The 19,782-nt window shown below is 54.2% G+C and overlaps 1 protein-coding gene across 4 annotated transcripts; it reads left to right on the forward strand.

The window, feature by feature from the left end:
• The first annotated feature begins 8,787 nt into the window (after positions 1 to 8,787).
• On the forward strand, positions 8,788 to 18,239 carry Lif (LIF, interleukin 6 family cytokine). Of its 4 annotated transcripts, none has more exons than XM_006251364.5 (4): positions 8,788 to 8,885; positions 12,312 to 12,432; positions 14,027 to 14,205; positions 14,778 to 18,239. In XM_006251364.5, exons 2-4 carry the CDS (start codon positions 12,414 to 12,416, stop codon positions 15,186 to 15,188), a joined length of 609 nt encoding a protein of 202 aa, XP_006251426.1. In that variant the 5' UTR covers positions 8,788 to 8,885; positions 12,312 to 12,413; the 3' UTR covers positions 15,189 to 18,239. The 4 variants fall into 4 exon arrangements, with proteins under 4 accessions (XP_006251426.1, XP_038948316.1, NP_071532.2 ...); XM_039092388.1 differs by having other exon boundaries at positions 8,802 to 10,305; NM_022196.3 differs by lacking the exon at positions 8,788 to 8,885 and having other exon boundaries at positions 12,350 to 12,432.
• The last annotated feature ends 1,543 nt before the right edge of the window (positions 18,240 to 19,782 follow it).

A 19,782-nucleotide genomic window follows, 5' to 3' on the forward strand; every position in this document is an offset into this window, starting at 1 on the left:
TCACAACCATCAGTAATGGGATCTGATGCCCTCTTCTGGTGTGTCTGAAGACAGCAACGGTGTACTTGAAGACATAAATTAAATAATAATTCCTTTGAAGATTTATTTATTATATGAAGTACACTGCAGATGTCTTCAGACACACCAGAAGAGGGCATCAGATCTCTTTACAGATGGTTGTGAACCACCATGTGGCTGCTGGGAATTGAACTCAGGAACCTCCGGAAGAGCAGTCAGTGCTCTTAACCACTGAGACATCTTTCCAGCCCATAGTAATTTCTTTTTTAAAAAAAGAATAAGGTCTTATTTGTGGGGAGTGGGTGGTAGTGCCACCATTAATCCTAGCACTTAGAGGCAGAGGCAGGCTGATCTCTGTGAGTTTGAGGTCAGCCTGGTCTACAGAGTGAGTTCCAGGACAGCAAGGCTGCGTGATAAAACCTTGTATCCAAAAAAAAAAATTTTTTTTATCTTTATTTTTAAAGTTATGTGTATATGTGCATGGGAGGATGGGTGCCTGCAGAGGCCTCTGGAGTCGGAGCTACAGGCAGTTGTGAGCCACCTGCCATAAGTGCCGGGAAATGAACTTGAGTAGCCTGCCAAAGTGTTCCTATTCCTTAGCCGTCTCTCCAGACCTTCCGCCCTCTCATTCCTTTAGATTTATTTATTTTTATGTCTATTGTGCTCTCTCTGTCTGTGTGTCTGTCTGAGCAATTGATGCCCTTGGAGGTTGGAAGAGGGTGTTCTACCCTCTGGAATTGGAGCTATGTAAGCCAGCTTGTGGTTACTGAGGCTGAACCTGGATTCTTCATAGGAGCAGCAAATATCTTAACCACTGAGCCATCTCCCCACTGAGCCATCTCCCCACTGAGCCATCTCCCCACTGAGCCATCTCCCCAGCTCCATCCACTTTCTTTTTTTTTTTTTTTTTTTTTTTTTGCTTCTTTTTTTCGGAGCTGGGGACCGAACCCAGGGCCTTGCGCTTCCTAGGCAAGCGCTCTACCACTGAGCTAAATCCCCAACCCCTTCATCCACTTTCTTTTTCCGGACACTACAATCTCTTATTGAATCTGACACTCACCATTTGCCTAGGCTGCTTGGCCAACGTATATCCGAGATCTATCTGTGCCTCCCAGGACTGGGGTCACAGGCTGCTACCATGTAGAGAATTGAACTCAGGGGCTTTTGCTTGTGCATCAAGCACTTTACCCACAGAGCCGTTTGCTAACTACTGTCCCGGATTGTTGTTTTCTGAGACAAGGCTTCTCTGCGTAGCCCTGGCTATCCTAGATCTCACTCTGTAGACTAGACTGACCTATACACATATAACACAGAGATTAACCTGCCCCTGCCTCCTGAGTGCTGGAATTAAAAGCCTGTGTCACGTATGTGAGTCCACTGTCGCTGTCTTCAGACACACCAGAAGAGGGCATCAGATCTCATTACAGACGGTTGTGAGCCACCATGTGGTTGCTGGGAATTGAGCTCAGGACCTCTGGAAGAGCAGTCAGTGCTCTTAACCACTGAGCCGTCTCTCCAACCCTCCACCCCGTTTTAATTTTTAAAATGACTTTGTGAGTACAGATGTTTCACCTGGTAGCATGTCCAGGGCCCCGCGGAGGTGAAAGAGAGAATGGATTCCCGGGCCATGTCCCCGCCAAGCCGCATCCCAGCTTTAACCTGATTTATCTTCAGTGAGAGGGGAAGGAAGACCTTGCAGGTGAAATGAATTGGCCTCTGCCCTTCTCTTACTTGTCTTCTTAGGCCAAGCCACAGTTTTCTCTCTGCACACTGTGTTGTTGGAGCTCACTTCCCTAAGATGGGATTTCCTGGGGAAATTATAGGCTAGTATGTCCTACGCAGGTTTGTAAACTGTAAACAGTGCCTCCTTCTCTCCCTCCTTCCCTCCCTCCCCTCATACCTTACCTTCTCCTTTTTTTCTTTTCTTTTTTCCTTCCCTCCCTCACTCCCTCCTTCCCTCCCTCTCTTCCTCCTTCCCTACTTTCCTCTTTCCCTCCCTCCCTCCCTCCTTCCCTACTTTCCTCCTTCCCTCCCTCACTCCCTCCTTCCCTCCCTCTCTTCCTCCTTCCCTACTTTCCTCCTTCCCTCCCTCCCTCCCTCCTTCCCTACTTTCCTCCTTCCCTCCCTCCCTCCCTCCTTCCCTACTTTCCTCCTTCCCTCCCTCCCTCCCTCTCACCCTTATTGTTTTTTCTTTTCTGTATCTCTCTTCTCTTAGTCTCTGTTCCCAATCATCTTCCGGTTGTCCACACCAGGCCCGTCAGGGCAGTCCACAGAACCCCTTGCAGCACTAAGAAAAAGGTCACAGTCCACAGTGGATCAAGAGGCCCTCAGCACAAGCAACAAAGCTTGCTTCCTGGAGTGTCCCCAAGGGCAGGGCTTGCCCAGGGAGGGCCGAAGGTCCCACAGCAGGTGGGGCCCTGAAGCCTGGGGCTGATTGCAGATCAGAAGGGCCAGGTAGCTCCCCGGGTTATGAGGTGGGGGCTGGGTGGGACAAGGGCAGCTATAGGCCTGAGGCTCTTGGGACAGGGACAGAGAGGATGGTGGCTGTGCACACAGCCCGTGGCAGGTCTGAGTCAAAACACCTAAGGTCGACCCCAGCTGGTCATGAGGAGAGCTGCCCAGTCATTGCCTTATGCTGGCTTGGGTCACCCAGACAGGCTAGGCGCGGCCCAGTCAGCTGTGACTCAGGCCATAGTGGCTTTGCCACGCAGCCCAGGGGCATCAAGTACAGGGACGCCCCCTCCCCACACCCAACCCTGTTTCTCCTACCAGCAACTCAGCAACACCTTTCCCACCCTGGGGTCGGGCTCCATCTCTGGTGTGGGCTGTCTACCTCTCTGGTCCTCAGCTTGGGGGTGGGGTGGAAGTGGGGGGAGCCTCAGGCCACCAGCTTCAGACGGAAGTCAGGTGGGGGGCAGGGTGAGGAGCCAACGCCAGAGAAGTCTCAGCAGGAGAGGGAAGCAGAGGGGCCCAACAACGATGGTGTTGCCCTGAAGACTGGACAACTGTGCAAGCTGTGGAGGGCTGCGAGACCACGGTAGGATTCCCTTGAGGGGTGGTATGGAGGGGCACCGCTGCTCCCCACACTTATCTTCAAGAGGGTAGATGGTCCAGCAATTGCTCCCCTGGGCATTAGGGGCACCTGCTGGCCCACACAACCCTCCAGGATTTTGTCTCCTTATCTGTAATGAATGTGTTGTAAGACAGGGTTGGAAGACTCTCTTGGAGGATGTCCAGGCTAAGCTGGCAAGACCAGCTGTGAAAGTGCCCTGTGGGTTAAAGTTCACAGGATGGGTAAAGGACAGTGGAGAGAGCACATGGGTTCAAATCTTGCATTTTACCATCGTGGTAGGGTCAGCCTGATTCCACAGGTAGTCTTGATTCCTGGATTCCCAAGGGACTTCAGATTCCCTTCTTTATTTTCAGATCAGTGAGTTTTGAGCCTGCAGAGGTCTCTCTCGTTTACCCTCCAATAGATGCAGTGTCTGAGGACAGTCCCTGTCCATGACAGGCTGTAGCAGTCTACAGGGGCCTTCATGGGTGTCCTGGGGAGCTTGATCAGCCAAGGTCATTACTCGTCTGCCTTTGACCTTGAGCCAGATCAGAGCTTGGATGGTCTTCGAACCTGGGCATCCGAGCTCCAGGACAGTGACAAAGAGAGAGGAAAACAAAAATCAAGTCTGTGTAGAGCCCTGCATTGGGGGCTTGGCATCCAAAATTAAGAGAGGCTGGCTTTACCTCGAACTTGTCATTGTTTCTCCAAACCTGGTAGGGGCTGCTAAAAAGATGGGAGATTGTTCCCAGGATCCTGTCCATGTCATGCCGTGCCGGGACAGGACGGAGTAAGGGGTGCCTGTGACCAGTCTGTACAACCAGGTGTCCCTGGGTTGAATTTGGTTCATGCTGTGTGAGTTTAGGCAGTTCATCTTCCTTCTCTGGGTGGCCCCCCTGAAAAATGGATAGCCTGGAAGAAGTGTCAGGGCAAGGTGGGAGCAGGTAGCAGGGACCAGGAAAAGGCCACTACCCGCTACCCCCAGAACCGTGGTAAGGCTGTGCCTCACTGACCACTAGATGTGGTTCTGGCACCCCCTTGTGGCCAATCTCTTGAGCTACATCCTGCCGATGTTAGGGCAAAGCTTCTCTGGAAGCCCTCAAGAGGAGCTTTCTTCCCCTGTGTTGGCGGATGGCCTCTGCCCACCCCCATTCTGAACCTCAGGCACCCACTCACTTCCTCAAATCCGCCAACACAGCTCCACCCTCCTACTGGTACCGGCTGCGCCGGCGAGCCGGCGAGCCGACTGTACCTGCTACTTCTGGACAGCAGGGGGCGCTGCTGACCAGGGCTTGGAGCTGCTAAGCGTTTACAGGGCAAAGAACCCTAAGCTCGGTTTTCCAGGTTACTGAGGGAGCCCATCCACACCCCCACAGTCAATGACTGGATCTAGTCAAGGCAATGGGATTTCAAGGAATAAGTCCTCTTTGAATCCTCACAAGCAAACTCGTTTTGAAAACCTGGAGTCCCATCACCTTGGCAGCCCAGGACAAGCATCGGGACATATGATTACTGACTTGCTGTGTGGCTTTGGGAAAGTGGCATCCCCTCTCTGGGTCTTACCTTTGAAGCTGTATCGGATAAAGGTGTCCGTAATAAAGGTGTATCTGTGGCTTTGCCAACTTATGATTGAAGGCGCTGTTACCAATTTTGCACACATTGTAACTGAGGTTTAAGTGATGAAGCCACCTGCCTTGGGTGGTAGGGCTTGTAAGTGACAGAGCTAAAGCTGAATCTGAGGGAGGTCTGACAGACTCCAGGGTCCATGGCCCCTCTGTTCCAGCTAACAGTCACACTCTGCTTGGAAAGATAGACAAGGAGTCTGTGTCTGGTGGGGGTGGGGTGCTAAGGTTAAAGAAAACCATCTTCCCTCTAAGACGGTCTTCACCTATCAGTCTGCAGGTTCAAGTCTTCGCAGGGGAGATGCCACAGCTGAGGGACTCACAGAACCCACTGTGATAAATGCCAGGCACAGGTCTCACCTGGAAAGAGAGGGAACGGAAGCAGGATGCAGGGGTGCGGTAGGGTGAGGCCAGTTAGGCAGGAGATCAGAGCGGATTTTTGTCATGGAGCCCTGTGGCTGATAAGCGCTGGCCACCTGGCCTACCTAGGCAGAAGGGGGTGCTCCCCTGGGATGACTGGCCCCAGAGCCCCTGATAGATCTTACTGCCCTGAGCATCTCCTAGTTGCCCCAACTACCCATTAGACTTCCTGGGCCTATTTCGGAGAGGGTGGACTGGGGTAGGGACGCAGAACTTTGCACCCTTTGTGACCCTGAACAATTCAACTCCCAAGTTCAGTTTCCAAGTGTGTCAGAGGAGAAATGGGAGTGGGGCTGGAGTCCTTAGGACGTCTTTTGGGCATTCTGCATGCTCTTTTTGGAGTGGGAGGGGTCCTGAGGCTGGTGGGTATGCCGACTTGTGACCTGGAAGGCCTGCAGAGGCTCCAGGGTATAGGACTGGTGTGAGAGTAGAGCCAAGCTGTGCTTCCTGACAGGGTAGCCAGTCTTGGCTGTGTCCCACTGTCCCAGCAACTCAAACTGCTTCTGTCCCTGAGGAGTCCAAAACTTACTCTTTTCTTCCCAGAAAGTAGACAGTTCGCCCTGAGGAGTCTTTCTCCCACCCTCATTTCACGATGGAACCCTTCCTCCATTCTCACTCAGGATGGGACCCTTCATTCTTTCTCTCCCTCACATGTCCCCTTCCTAACATCCTTGGCGGGGGAGGGATCTTTTTTCAAGTCTTCCTGGCACCAAGCATTGAGACAGGGCTTGGACCACCTCCCCAGTGTCACCTCTTGGTCCAGTTAGGTGGCCCTAGTGAGTTTGACTAGAAGAGGGGACAGAGATGAGGCCAGGCCCTACCTCCGCGGCCAACTTCCAGCTTCCTGTGTGTCTGTCCACTGTTGCTTCCTGTTCTGTTTATTGCCTCCAAGTTCAGGAAACCGATGAGTACCCCCCACCCCCACCCCTTACACACACACTCGTGGTTATTTAATAGCAGCTGTGCTACAGTCAGTCTCTCTCTCTCTCTCTCTCTCTCTCTCTCTCTCTCTCTCTCTCTCTCTCGGAAAACCCAGTGGGGAAAGGAAGCTGACAGCTCGGCTCTGACATCAGCATTGTCCCTGTGCCAAAAATCCAGGGTGGCCGGGGTGGGAGGGGTAGGGCGGGGAAGGAACCAGCTGCCGGTGGCCCTCATGACACGAGGCTGCCCTATGATTCCCAGGGACAGGGGCCAGACAGTGAGAGGCAGAAACACACATGGGCACATACATGCACAGGGTCATGTCTGTCTACTACCCAGACCCACACAGGCTCACACAGGCATGGACACACACACACACACACACACACACACACACGGGGTGGGGGGAGGACTTGGGAAGTTGAGCTCTGTCTTAGCCACACATACACACAAACACTCTAATCAAATACATACACTTGCACAACAGGGCCAGACACTGATGAACACAGACTCAACACTGACACCGCGCATGCACACAAGCTCACGGAGACTCAGACACAGACTCCAGGAAGCTTCTCACTCACAAGGATTCTGCAGAGCGCCCTCTTCTGGAAGCAGCTGGGCCCCTGGGCCTAGGCCACCCTGAAGGAGCCCAGCCACTTCCTCCTCCTGTGGTGTGTATGAAGGGCTCTTGATGCCTAAGAAGAAAGGCTTGGTAGTTGTGACTGTCCCCAGCCTCACCTAGGTAAGGCAGGGAGCCCTGAGGGTCTGAGGCCGAGGAAGGAAGTGGTTCTGGAAAAGCTGGGCTCTGCAAGGGACTTCATCACAGCCTGGCCTAATGCCAGGCCTCCATCCCCACACCGTGCCTCTGGCCTGTCCATACCTAGGCCTACAATGCACCTCTGGCCCATTCCTGAGCTGGCTTCAGTGGAAGGCACAGTAGAATTCAGGTACCCTGTGCTGTGAGCTGCTGAACAGCCGTCCTAGGGCAAGTCACATAGACCTTGTGGGCCAGGCCTACATTTATGGGGACACCTATGGACAACTGGGAAGAGTGCTTCAGGGAGCATGCTCGCCCTCGCTGTGGCGATGTCAGCATACTTTGAAAGTACCTTATAACTCGTGCCTGTAACTCATGAGGCGCTAGAGGCCGGTGTGAAAGCGTTGCCACCTCTGCGTCCTGGAGATTCAGGGGGAAGAGGGCCAAAGTATAAGTGCTTATTCAACAGGGACACAAAATGCTGGACCAGGGGGAGAGCAGCCTAGCCTACAGATAGAGGATGGGAGGGCAGCGTCAGGGTGGGACCGGCCACCCACCGTGCCACACCCTGGCCTCCAGCCCTGCTGAGGGTCAGCTCTGTGGGCTGCTATTTCCTTTGCTGTTGCTATCAGAACTGGGGGGGGGGGGGGTGCAGCCACTCTGATTCACCTCCAGAGGTTTGATTCTTGACGCAGAACTAGTCAGGAAACGTCGGGTGATGCTGGGGCCGGTGGCTGTTGGCCAGACCGCTTCTTGCTCTTCTTTGGCTCTGAGCGGGTGTTGCTGGTGCCTGCCAGAGATCTGATGGGGTGAGGGTAAGAAGCAGCAGATTCCAGGACCGAGATAGGAGGGCTTACTGATGCTGTCTCCAAGGCTGACCACACATGTCCACTCCCAAGGACTGAGAGACCCAGAAGCCAGCCCAACCCTAACCAGCAGAGTACGCTGAGTCCCCAGGCCTGGCCCAAGCTCCTTACTCCCCATTGGCCTGAGTTGACTGAATATCTATCCTGAATCATCCTTGTTTTCAGAGGGGAAACTGAGGCTCAGAGAGGAGCCATCCCCCAGGGTCACACAGGTGATGTGTGGCTTGTGTGGGATTCAGAGCTCACAGTCTTTCTGGCTGAATAGCTCATACCATCCTCTATCTGGGAACACGGTTCACCTGGCTCCAAAAGTAACGTATCAACTTAAGGGTATCAGCTCCATAGTGAACCAGAGTCGGGGCTGTAGGTCTAAGGACGCCCTCATTTTTCAACGTGGACAATGGAGGTGCCTCTGCCTTTTGGGACATGTTATTGGCTACCAAGTCCTTGCCAGGAACATTCTCAAGTTTCTCCTATTTCCTTTGACACCTGTCGCCAGACCGGGCCTTGAGCAGCACCCTCCAGCCCCCCAGCTTCCTCTCAGAGTTCACCTCACAATTTCGTGCTCACCTTCCCGGTGAGATCACCAAAGCCCAGCTGAGGCTCTGTGTTTTGAAGAACTGAGATCTTGGAGGATGCAGGGAGAATGGGGCTGGCCTGGCTGTGGGGCAGCTCGGCATCTGGGTCATTGGTCTTGGGGAATTCCCAGTGCCCGGAGAGCTGCTTACTTACCTGCTGAGTAACCACTGCCCACACAGGATGCCTGGCTGATAGTACACCTCCCCAAACCCTGCAAGCAGCCAGGGCTCTGCGGTCCTCTCTCCTGAGACTGAGAGCCCCAGGGCCCAGGAAAGAGACAGCAAGCAGGCAAGGGGCTAGCCCCCACCCCCGCGCGTCCCCCCCACTCCATCCCCCGGGAGCTCTGCAGGGGGCAGCCGGGTGATTCAAATTCCTCTGAGTTGAGCTTTTCAGCTGGAGTCTGGGGGTGAATCAGCTCCTGGGCTGGTAAGGGCCAGCCAGCAACTGTCTTCAGCTCAAGCCTTGATTGGGGGTGGCTGTAGGGGGGATGCGGGGGGGGGGGACAGCAGATTGTCATACCGGTTCTTTTTTTTTTTCCCCCCAGGGCTGGGGACCGAACCCAGGACCTTGCGCTTCCTAGGCAAGCGCTCTACCACTGAACCAAATCCCCAACCCCTGTCATACCAGTTCTTGATATCCTGTTTAAGGTATTTTTTCTGAGGTACCCCTGAAGCTGGGAGCTGTGGGGTGAGGAATACCCCCCTTTCCTGTCTGTCTTGCCTTTAGCCCTGGAGTGTGCTCATTTCTTCATCTTCAGATAGGACAAAGATCTCTGTTTCACAGAGGAGTCTTTAGAGTCCACACTGACACAGGAGGCTTGCTGGACCCCAGGTCCTCCCAACCAATCCAGTGTGTGTGTGTGTGTGTGTGTGTGTGTGTGTGTGTGTGTGTGTGTGTGTGTGTGTTACCATTCTCACTTAGCAGTGAAGATCCCGAAGGTGAGAGGGGTCCACTTCCCAAAAGTCACACAGTTTGTACCTCACGGAGCCAAATCTCCAGCTTGCTTCTAAATGAGGTCAAAGTCCGCACACACTTCAAACCACCAGAGTTCCTCCTACCTTTGCCCAGACTGCTTTCAAGGTGTAAAACACTTAACAAAATTAGATAGCATCTGTGCTGAGGGCTCCCTCTTGACCAGTGCTGTCTGGAGCAGACCCCTTCCAAGTCCTCAGAGACTGAGCAATGTGTTTCTACTTGAAAAAAAAAAATAATAATGGGCACCAAGGCCGAGTGAATGGCCTGCATCGGGTTGAGGGACTCTTCCTGCTGAAAGTCATTTTTGCCTCATAGACGTTCTCTTGCTTGCGAGCCAGAGGCCGGGGCTCTGCTGTTAACTCTTTGTGCATGTCTTTACCTGCTAACCCCTTAAGTTTCACACATGAAAAGCAGGTAGCTATGAGATCCTGGGAGAGAGCCGTGACTGTTGAGTGAAAGTCAGTGGGAAAATCAAGGATAACTGGCCATATGTGTCACAGTGGATGGGAAAGAGAACTCTGAGGGGCTTTGGGAAGGCCCAGACTAGCTTAGACTTCCAGGCCAGTCTATAAACACTTCCTGGAGAGAAGACACCACCATCTGGAAACTGCACCTGGGTCAGACATGGCAGCCCTATTCCTACGGAGGGATTCTCCCTGTGGAAACTGGCTGTCCCCCTCATCCTAAAGCCTGTCAAACCCTAGCAGGCCCAGTGTGCAGGAGCTGGACAGGCTGCAGATGAAATCACAACTGGAAGGGGCTGGGCTGGGGCTGCCACTCCAGGGTGGGGCCCAGGGTCACAACCCTGGGAACAGGCAGCCAAGAAGGGAGGATGCCTTCTGTGAGGGAGCAGAGGGGAAACACACATACAGCAGCACAGAGAGGGAGGGACGGAGGGACGGATGCAAACTCCAGCTGAAGCCAGCCACGTTGCAGGCAGCTTGAAGACAGAGGCTCGGCTCTGCTCGGAGACCTTTCCTGGCATCTCCTCAGAGGCCTATCACAGGTGGTGCTCAGACATGGACTGGAGCAGGAGGCAGGGCCTGGGGCACCGAGGGGCCCAGAGCACTGGGGGAGCGTGGACTAAGTCAGGTACTGTGAGAAGGGAAACTGAGGCACAAATGAGTCAGCTAGGACACTGAAATTAAAAGATCCTAGTGTCAGTGTCTTCTGGAACCTGTCTCCACTTCCTGTTTCCTGTAGGGTGGAGCTGAGATTAAATGGCTATTGAGTGGGGCCTGAAGGACCCATGTGGGGTCTAGTGATCCAGCAAGCAGGGCAAGGCCCGGAAGTCCTCTGGAGGGGTGCAGAGGAGAGCCAGGCCCAGGAATAGAGCAGTTAGGGCTGAGGTCTCAGTGACTGGAACATTCAGTTAGCCTTGGGGACAGGAGATGGATAAAGAGGACCATGATGGCTTTTTGGGCTGATAGATTTGGGGCCCATGCTAAGGAAGGCAGGCAGAGTCATTTTTGGAAGACATGATAGTGGATGAGGGCTCCTTTAGAGCTTGTGTGCTCTGAGTAGTTCTGGTGGGGTGGCACTGGGATATGTGGAGTGTGTAGTCGCATGCTAACCTATGTGTACAGGAATGGTAAACCCCGGATGGGGTCACCGGTGAAGAGACAAGGTGTATTGGGGTGCAGGGAGAAAGTAAGGATGCCAGCCTGGTCTCTAAGATTCCCTCCCTGCTGGGAAGTACCAGCCAGAAGGGGTGGTTTTTAATCACCTCAATATGCAAGGATCTGCCAAAAGACCACAAAGAACAAGAATCTGGAGGAGGCAGGGTGTATGTGTGGTGGGGCGGGGGTGGGGTGAGCCCAACAGCAGGCACAAGGCATCCTGGTAGGAGATCTGGGTAGGTCTTGAATGAGGCAGGAGCTGGGGATGTGGGTGAGCAAAGGGCTTGAGTGGCCAGGCAATACTTTGGAAAACTGAGTGTCCCACTTGGGTCTGGCGCCAGGTCAGATGGAAAGGTTGGGATAGGGTCCCCAGGGCAATGACATCTCCGGGTCTGGAAGGAGCTGGTGGCTCAGGGGATAACATGGCCCTAGGTGGGTATGTTTGGTTGGTGCTCTCTCACCACCCGCTTCTCTATACTGCCTCATATTTAGCAGGGAGACCCTGATCTCATTTCAGCCTGTCCTCTTCCCCACTGTCCCTCAAAGAGTCTCTAATCTACTAGCGAGGACCCACCCTGGGGATACTGCCTTAGACCGCAAAAGCACCTGTTAGCAGTCACCTTCGTACTCCGAGGCCAAACACTAAAGGGCTTCCAAAGAGTGTCAGCCATTCCGTTTCTCCAGCTGTTACTTAGCACCCCGGGGAAGTGGGAGTCCCATTTTGCCCAGTTTCCCTGGACCATTGCTTTAGGGGTCCGTTCAATGTAATTAGGCTGCAGTTCCTGTCCAGATAGTTCCCAAAGAGATACAACCTCATACTCTTTCCAGGTTCCACCCCAGGTACCAGTCCATAGAAGGGACGGCTGATGGCTGTAAGGGGGCGAGGTCCTCCAGCCCGCCGGCAGCAAACCCCTTTGTCATCTCTTTGCCCACTGGCAATGGGCAGACTGAAGAACAGCCACCCCTGAGGTGGCTTCCAGCGTCCTCATTCTGCTCCACTTTATGACTGTCTAAAGTTCAAAGGGGCCCTAGCCCCACTTCTTGGAAACTGCTTCTCAGTGGAACCCCAGCCCAACTCCTCTTGCTGCCCCACAAAGGCAGCCTCTAGTCTGTTGCCACCCTCCCAAACTCAGATAAAACTGGGCAGTCCGAAGGGCACAGGCTGAGGACTCCTCTGAACCCCCCTGAGACCCTTTCCCCACCAGACCCATCTGCAAACAATGCCTAGTGCAAACCACTCAGGAAAACCACAGGGCGTTTTTTTTTTTTTTTTTTTGTTGAAGACTTCATTATAATTTTATCAATCAAATTCTTAGAAGAAGGAAAAAGTCTGCCCTCCCCACCCTCCCCCCTCACCCTTCCCCCCTCCCCCTTCACTCTCACTTTCTTCCATTCATAATTTCCTATGATGCACCTCAAACAACTTCCTGGACCGGGGATCCCGGCTAAATATAGCTGTTTCTCTGTCTTACAACACAGGCTCCAGTATATAAATCAGGCAAATTCCCCATTTGAGCATGAACTTCTGAAAACGGCCTGCATCTAAGGTCTCCTCCAAGGCCCTCTGGAGTCCAGCCCATAATGAAGGTCTTGGCCACAGGTAAATCCATGCGCCGGGCGCCGATTACGAGTCCCCGCTGCGGGTGCGCCGGCAGCCTGGGGCGCTGGGCGAGCACTCGCGGGACACCCGCCCGCCGCGCCACTCGGACACTTGGGGCGCCCGCGCAGTCCGGGCCCGCCGGAGGCGCTGGGTGGCGACCGGGAGCGAGCGCCGCACATGGTCCGGTCACCGCGCACCCAGCCCGCCGGGGCCAGCAGGTTGGCGGTGAGGGACCCAGCCGGCGCAGTCTCGCTCCACCGCCTTCTCTCCTCGCCCCACTGCTCTCCCGCGCTGCTCTTACTTCTCCGCTGTCGCCTAGATTCACCCTCCCTCTTTCTTTTTCTTTCTTTCCGCTTTCTCTTTTCCAACTGCGTCCCGGGCTGCTCCCTGGGAGGGGCGCAGGCGGCTGAGCAGCTTGCAAACTCCGGCCAGGACCGGCGCAGGTGCGGCTTCCGTCTGCTAGTGCCTGGAAAGCTGTGATTGGAGCGATGTGAGATGCAGGTATGGGTACCCCCGCAGCCATCCCGGGGCCCTAGTAGTGTTTGGGGGTGCCGAGATCAATAGAGGACTCCAGGGGAATGAACTTAAGGCTCTAGGGTCTTTGAGACCCAGTATGGGGAGTTCAGGTGGGAGGTCTCCAGCCTCCCTTAAGAGTCGAGTTCAGCCTCATATCACTTTCTGGTGTCTTTAGCCCGGTGTTGGAAAGGCTGGGCTGGGGTGAAGGGGCCGGTGTAGCTGAAAGTGAAGGAGGAGCAGGCGCCCCAGGGGAGGGGTGATCCTGGACAGGCCCGGACAGCTCCCGGCTCTCCTGACACCTTTCGCTTTCCTCTTTCGTGTCCGCCTGCGACCTTTTCCCCGGTCTTTTTCCTGGTTGCACCATTTCCTCTCATTCCAATGTATGTGGACTTGGGGGCGGGGGGGACTGTGGCGAGCGGGGAGGGGGTGGGGGTGGTGAAAGATGATTTGGTTTGGGAGTGGGCACCTGCAGAACAAACAGGTGGAAAGTTCTCCACAGGGGACTAGCCTCATTGAGTAAGATGGGATAAGAGGCATTTGTCTTAGGAAGCCAGAGTCTAGTGGCAGTTTTAAGAGAGGGTCAAAAGAAACCCCAGCTCCCGGCCGTACGGTCTGCAAGCTCAGAGTTCTAGGCTGCCCTGGGCTAATGAACACTGAGTTAAGAATCTGGTCCATCCTGGGAGGGGGAAGACAGGGTTAACTTCCGTTCTCCTCTGCTGGACCTAATACCATCCGCCTAGGGTACCACGGTTAGATGGTTGAGTTGCTCCCTGGGCCTAGCTTTCGGATGGTTCAAATAGCTCCTATCTTGATACCTTGCTTCTCTACTCAATCCAGTGGCATAGATGGGGAAACGGGCCAACGACAGGGAAAGAGAAAGCAGGGAGAACTGGGCCAAGAGACCTGGAGCCAGAGAGCCAGGGAACCTCAGTAGAGAGGGAGACTAAAGGCAGATGGATGGTGAGCGGGGGCGGGGTGGGCCTCGCTGAGGTGCACCTCCCCCACCCGCCGTGCAGCGTCCCATGAGCCTCAGCCAGACTTACAGCCTTTCCAACTCATCCTTCCCGTCTCTTCCTAGGGATTGTGCCCCTACTGCTCATTCTGCACTGGAAACACGGGGCAGGGAGCCCCCTTCCCATCACCCCTGTAAATGCCACCTGCGCCATACGCCACCCGTGTCACGGCAACCTCATGAACCAGATCAAGAGTCAACTGGCTCAACTCAACGGCAGTGCCAATGCCCTCTTTATTTCCTATGTAAGTTACTTCCCTGAGGTACTGAGGAAGGGGGGAGCTTCCCGGTCTGGAGGAGAGCCCTGCAGAGCTGGAAGAGCTCTGTGGAAACCCATGGTTTCCTGCCCACACCCTAGCCTAGGCTCAGAGACTGGCGGGTACTCTTCCAAGGTCACCAGCGAGTTGGGGGGAAGAGCTGGGGTGAGAGGTAAGGACTGTCTTGTCTTGTCGCCTGGCTCAGGGTGCCTGAGAAGAGGCTATACAGTGAATTGGCAAGGAGGTGTCATTAAAAACAGTGGGGGGGGGGCCCAGGAAGAGGCTGGGGAGACTGAAAGTGCAAGTGTATGTGGTGTTCTGGCTGAGGTGACACCTGTGACATGCCACATTTCCTCTATCCACTTATGTCACAGTGACCTTGGTGAGGGAGTTCACATTTCTGATTGTTGCTGACTAATGATTCTAGTTGCCTATGGGGCAATAAGTCGAGTCCCCGTGTCACAGGTGGGGAAACAGAAGTGCAAGAGCTTGCCCGGAGGGTTGGTGGCAGGCTGGAACACTCACCCTGACTCCCACATCACCTCTCCTCTGTTCTGCAGTACACAGCTCAAGGGGAACCATTTCCCAACAACGTGGATAAGCTATGTGCGCCCAACATGACGGATTTCCCACCTTTCCATGCCAATGGGACAGAGAAGACCAAGTTGGTCGAGCTGTATCGGATGGTCGCGTACCTGGGAGCCTCCCTGACCAACATCACCTGGGATCAGAAAAACCTCAACCCCACTGCCGTGAGCCTCCAGATCAAACTCAATGCGACTACAGACGTCATGAGGGGGCTCCTTAGCAACGTGCTTTGCCGTCTGTGCAACAAGTACCATGTGGGCCATGTGGATGTGCCCTGTGTCCCCGACAACTCTAGCAAAGAAGCCTTCCAAAGGAAGAAGTTGGGCTGCCAGCTCCTGGGGACATACAAGCAAGTCATTAGTGCGGTGGTCCAGGCCTTCTAGACAGGAGGTCTTGAGTATACTGTGGACTGAGGGGTCTCAGGGGCAGGATCCAGTTGTGGGGAGGGGGGCTCAATGTGCTGGGGGTTTACAATGCAAAGGGGACTGCTGGCAGACCCCAGGGATTTCCAGCTACTCACTGCACTCTGGGCTGGGCCGTGATGGAGTCTGGCGAAGTTGAAACTTCATTAGGCAGAGCCTCCATCCAGCCCAGCACCAGCTAGCGATGGCAATGAGGGTGTCGGACTGAGAGATTTCCGTCCCACTCACTCACTCAGCCCCTTGTTCACTGGCTGGGTGAACAAGCTGCACAAGGTGTCTACAGCAGACAGCAAAGGGCTGGGAGGTCCTTTGCTGTCCCTCAGAAAGACTTTGGAAGGTTTGGTTGAGATGTGGTAGGGCCAAGGGGACTGGGATCCAGAAGGACTCCTTTAATTTTGAAGTTTTGTGAATGGAAGATAGAGGGTACCCTGGGATGGAATGTGTCCTCTCTTGAGTTGGATGAGAGAGTTCAGGCTTTAGGGGTTGTCAGATGGAAGATTCTAGAAGGCCACTAGTGTTCAGGCTCTTACGGAAGCATAGAGGCCCTCTTGGGGTCACCAAAGCCTGATAGACCCAATTATCTTCTTTGCCGTTTCCCCCACAGCCTGGCATGACTGGGGTCTGCCAGCTGGACCTAGAGGTGGCGTGGGTGGAGGTGGGAAGAGGCAGGTTGCAAAGGCAGGTCCCCAGAGTCCTCCCAGGGAAGGATCTCTTAACTGTCTAGGAGCCAGAGAGGGAGCAAGGCGGCCATTGTTGGGGCAGTAGCAGACTGCAGATTTCATCTGCTTCTCAACCCCTGAGAACAGGTGATCTCGAGCAGACAGACAGGTAGCATAAAGTGGAATGTCATGTCTGAGACCCTGGAGGTCACAAAGGTACTTGAAGGGGACCAGAGGGCTGTCTAGGGTCCCTGGAGCATGGAGAAGCAGAACTTGAGGTCAGGGTCTCAGGGAAGATGAGACCCAGAGCGCTGTGTCTGACCCAGCGCGGTTTTCTATTTATTACTATGTCCTATTTATGTTAACTTATTGGTGCTTTAAATGGCAAAGTTAATTCCCCGAAATAGTAAGAGGCTCCACACTCCGGAGCTGGGGCCACGTCTCACCACCTAGTGGGGCCTGGTCTGGAAGCAGATGATTGTTACAGGTACAGCTCATGGGTCAAATCAGAGAGCTGGCTAGCTCCCCTATCTCCCACTGTGACTCACTTTTAGGAGTCAGGGTCCCCCAGAAAGAGCTGAGCCACTTTGTCTCTGTCTCTCTTTCTCCTCTCTCTCTCTCTCTCTCTCTCTCTCTCTCTCTCTCTCTCTCTCTCTCTCTCTCTCTCTCTCTCTCTCCCCCCCCCCTCCCTCTGGTCTCCAAGGGGGCGGAGCAGTTTCTTGTTGTTTTGTCCCACTGAGCTCTCTGGCACCCCCTGGATTCCTGCTCTGCGGCGCGCCATTCATAATGGAGTGAATGGCTCTGGAACCTTGGGCAAAGCTGATTCCTTCTTCCTCAAATTGCAGCTGAGGAGTGCTGAGACATCCTGACCCGGCACCCAGCGTGCTTCCATCCAGCATGGGAGCTCCTCGGGTGGCCTGAACACCCACAGAGGGTGAATACAGGCGGTTGGAGCAGTGCAGGCCCTGAATGGGGCTGAACGGCTGCCCAGTGCTCCAGAGAAGGGGAGATCAAGGCCCGAGACGCCTGGGCCGCGGACCAGGAAGCTGTGGTCCTTGCTTCATCGCTGCCTTCCCACTCCCGCCCATGTCTGGGCTCCCAGGCAGGGAATCCGATCTGATCTCTCCTTTGTGCTGGGGCCAGGCAAGCAGAGGAACGCCCTCGATCTGGGAGCAGGGTAGGGAGGAAGGCAGCCAAGCTGGGGCAGTGGCTGTCTACAGAGCCTCTGAATAGGGCGGTCCTTAGCAGTTAGGCTGCGGGATTCTGCTTCATGCAATTTTGCACCTTTTTCTGTCATTCTCTAAGCACTTTACCTGGACGGCAGGTGGACAGGCCCTGGAGCTCTGGGTTAGGAAAGGCTCGGAACCCTAGACTATGGTGAGGGGCACACGTGTCAGCGACAAAGTTGCTCCACCATTCTCCACCTGATGCTGCTGCATCAGGCTCAGCTCAGGACCGGGCTGCCCTTCTCCAAGCTGAGATGTAACTTGTCTAGAAGCCAAAATGATGCCACAGCCTGGGGCCTGCTGGGTTTTGTCGTCACTTCACATCCATATGAACATGGACTCTCTGGGCTCCGCCCACCTGGCAGCTTTGAAGGCTCAGGGACCGATGGACTCTCTCTGTGCACAGCCCCCCCCCCCAGCCCCTCCCACCCTGGCTACCCGGGGCAACCACCTGCCTGCATCTTACTCCAACAGTTCAGAGCCACGTTGCACAGCATTCCAGAACCATTGAGCCTTTTGGGGCAGGCAGTTGTTCACCTTGACGTCTTTCACCTGTTAGCATTGACTCCCACCAAGCATGATGGGTAGCGTGTCTGGACCAGAGAAGAAGGGCTGGGGCATTCTGCAGTTTAAACAGAGAGAAGAATAGGGGCCTTTATTTATTATTCAAAACTCCGAACCTGGAAGCACTGTTAGTTTGCTGGTCTGTCTCCTCTGTGCTCTTGTCTGTGTCTGTGTCCTCGATCCTGACTCAAGCAATCCCGCTCTGTTTTGCTGACTCCTGAGCAGACATAGCTTGTGGGCCAGGACCTTGCCAGCCTTGAGTGGCAGTGGCTTCAGAAGTGAAATGATCTGGCTGTCTGCATTCGAATGACTCCCCAGTCCCAGCCTAGCCTCTCTTTTGCACTGCTGGTTCAGCCCACTGGGCCTCCGTCCTTTCCTCTGGAAGGGACTTGGCCTTGGGTGACAAATTCCTCTTTGATGAATGTACCCTGTGGGAATGTTTCATACTGACAGATTATTTTTATTTATTCAATGTCGTATTTAAGATATTTATTTTTTATACTGAAGGAGCACCCTTTTTTTAAGAGAAATAAATGAAATAATAAAGAACCCATTCTTGTCGACCCTTCTGGAGTGCATTGATGTGGAGAGGGCCTGTTGGGACTGTTGGGAGGTGGGAAGATGAGGTTTCTTCCATTGGTCCAGTAGGGGTGGGAGGACAGGATTTGGGCCCAGGAATAGCAGAGGGAGCGCCGTTCGGAATATGAGGTGCCACTAAGCGAGGAGACAGATGACTTCCATGAGCACCGGTGTGTCATTTCACTAAACACAACAGCCCAACCAATTTGTTCCCGTTTGGCTGAGGAGGGAACTGAAGCGTACCCAGAATCATCAGAAATGTTGAGGTCACCCCTCCCAATGAGAGGTGCAGCTAGTCCCCAGCCCAATGGGCGTGAGCCTTCTCAGCTCCAAGCCCTCATGTTCTCTTTGCGTGGGGTTTCAGGGATTTGGAAATGCCAGCCCTATGGGGCTCTGTCATGCAGGATGGGTCTATCGGAACATAGCCAGCATTGGTCCAAAGGGGACAGCTCCCATCAGAATCACACGAGACACTGTGCCCTAAATGGGCTGACTAATCAGCCAGGGCAGCATTTCTGCAAGACTTTTGGGGGTACAAAAGCTCCCAGTGAGCACTTCCTCCCACAAAGAGATCCTGGTCTCCACAGCGACCTTTCTCTTCTACTCCTTGGGGGACAGTGAGGGTCAAACTGGTAGACATGGATGTGTCTGGTAGGTCCTCTAAATATCTCCTGGAGTTTGAGTCTTGGGCTCCCCTGGGAGATTCATTATGAAAGCAGGGCAGGGTTTCTGCATCTACGAATTGGTGCACATACGTACATCTCGGTTGTTGCCTGGAGACAATGGCTAACCCTTTTGAGAAGATGTCACTGATGGACAAGCTTCACGGGAGTCAGGGAGTTCAGGGCAGGAGGTTACAAACTTCCAGAGCCATCGGGCGTCTTCAGCCAGCACCCCATCTCCTCGGCGCCAGAATAGGACTGACTGACTGCCTCCCATTCCCCCAGTACTGCTTCTCATGTCCTTCACTGGGAGCTGATTAGGAATGTGGACTCTCAGTGTCTTGCCTCGGTGATGAGAGACTGCAGCTTTAGAAACAAGCCAGACTCCCTGGGCATCTTTGGGCACGTGAAGTGAGAGGAAGGTCACCCTGACTGGCCCTTTCTGACATCACCCACCAACCTAGCAAGGTGGCCTAGGCCTGGCAACCAACAGAAGGAAGGTTCTGGATCATCCCCTTGCTGGAAGTCCAGGTGTCCTTTCCTCCTGAAGGCAGATGTGCAGTGCCCCACCCAAACGGGCCGTTATCCATCCTTAATCCTTATCTACGGTTCAGGGAAGAGCAGATTGACGATGTTTAGAAGCACACTCAGGAGCTGCAGGGGTGTGGACCTACGGCAGCCTCTGGGGTTGGTTTCTCACCCAGGGCTTTGGTTCTTGGGTGGAATCCACCACCTGCCTGCCCTCTGGGAGAGGCCCTGACCCGGCCTGGTAGAACAATGGACTATTAAGGGCTATTGGGTCACTCTGAGAGTACTGTGACAAACACCTTGTGATAGGAAGAAGCTGTGCTGGGAAAGGCTGGCT

This window comes from Rattus norvegicus, chromosome 14 (genome assembly GCF_036323735.1).
Source record: "Rattus norvegicus strain BN/NHsdMcwi chromosome 14, GRCr8, whole genome shotgun sequence".
Taxonomy (NCBI): domain Eukaryota; kingdom Metazoa; phylum Chordata; class Mammalia; order Rodentia; family Muridae; genus Rattus; species Rattus norvegicus.

Coding starts and splice junctions, on each gene's coding strand:
- Lif (XM_006251364.5), top strand. Junction 14,206..14,777: donor ATGCCCTCTTTATTTCCTAT/GTAAGTTACTTC, acceptor TCTGTTCTGCAG/TACACAGCTCAAGGGGAACC.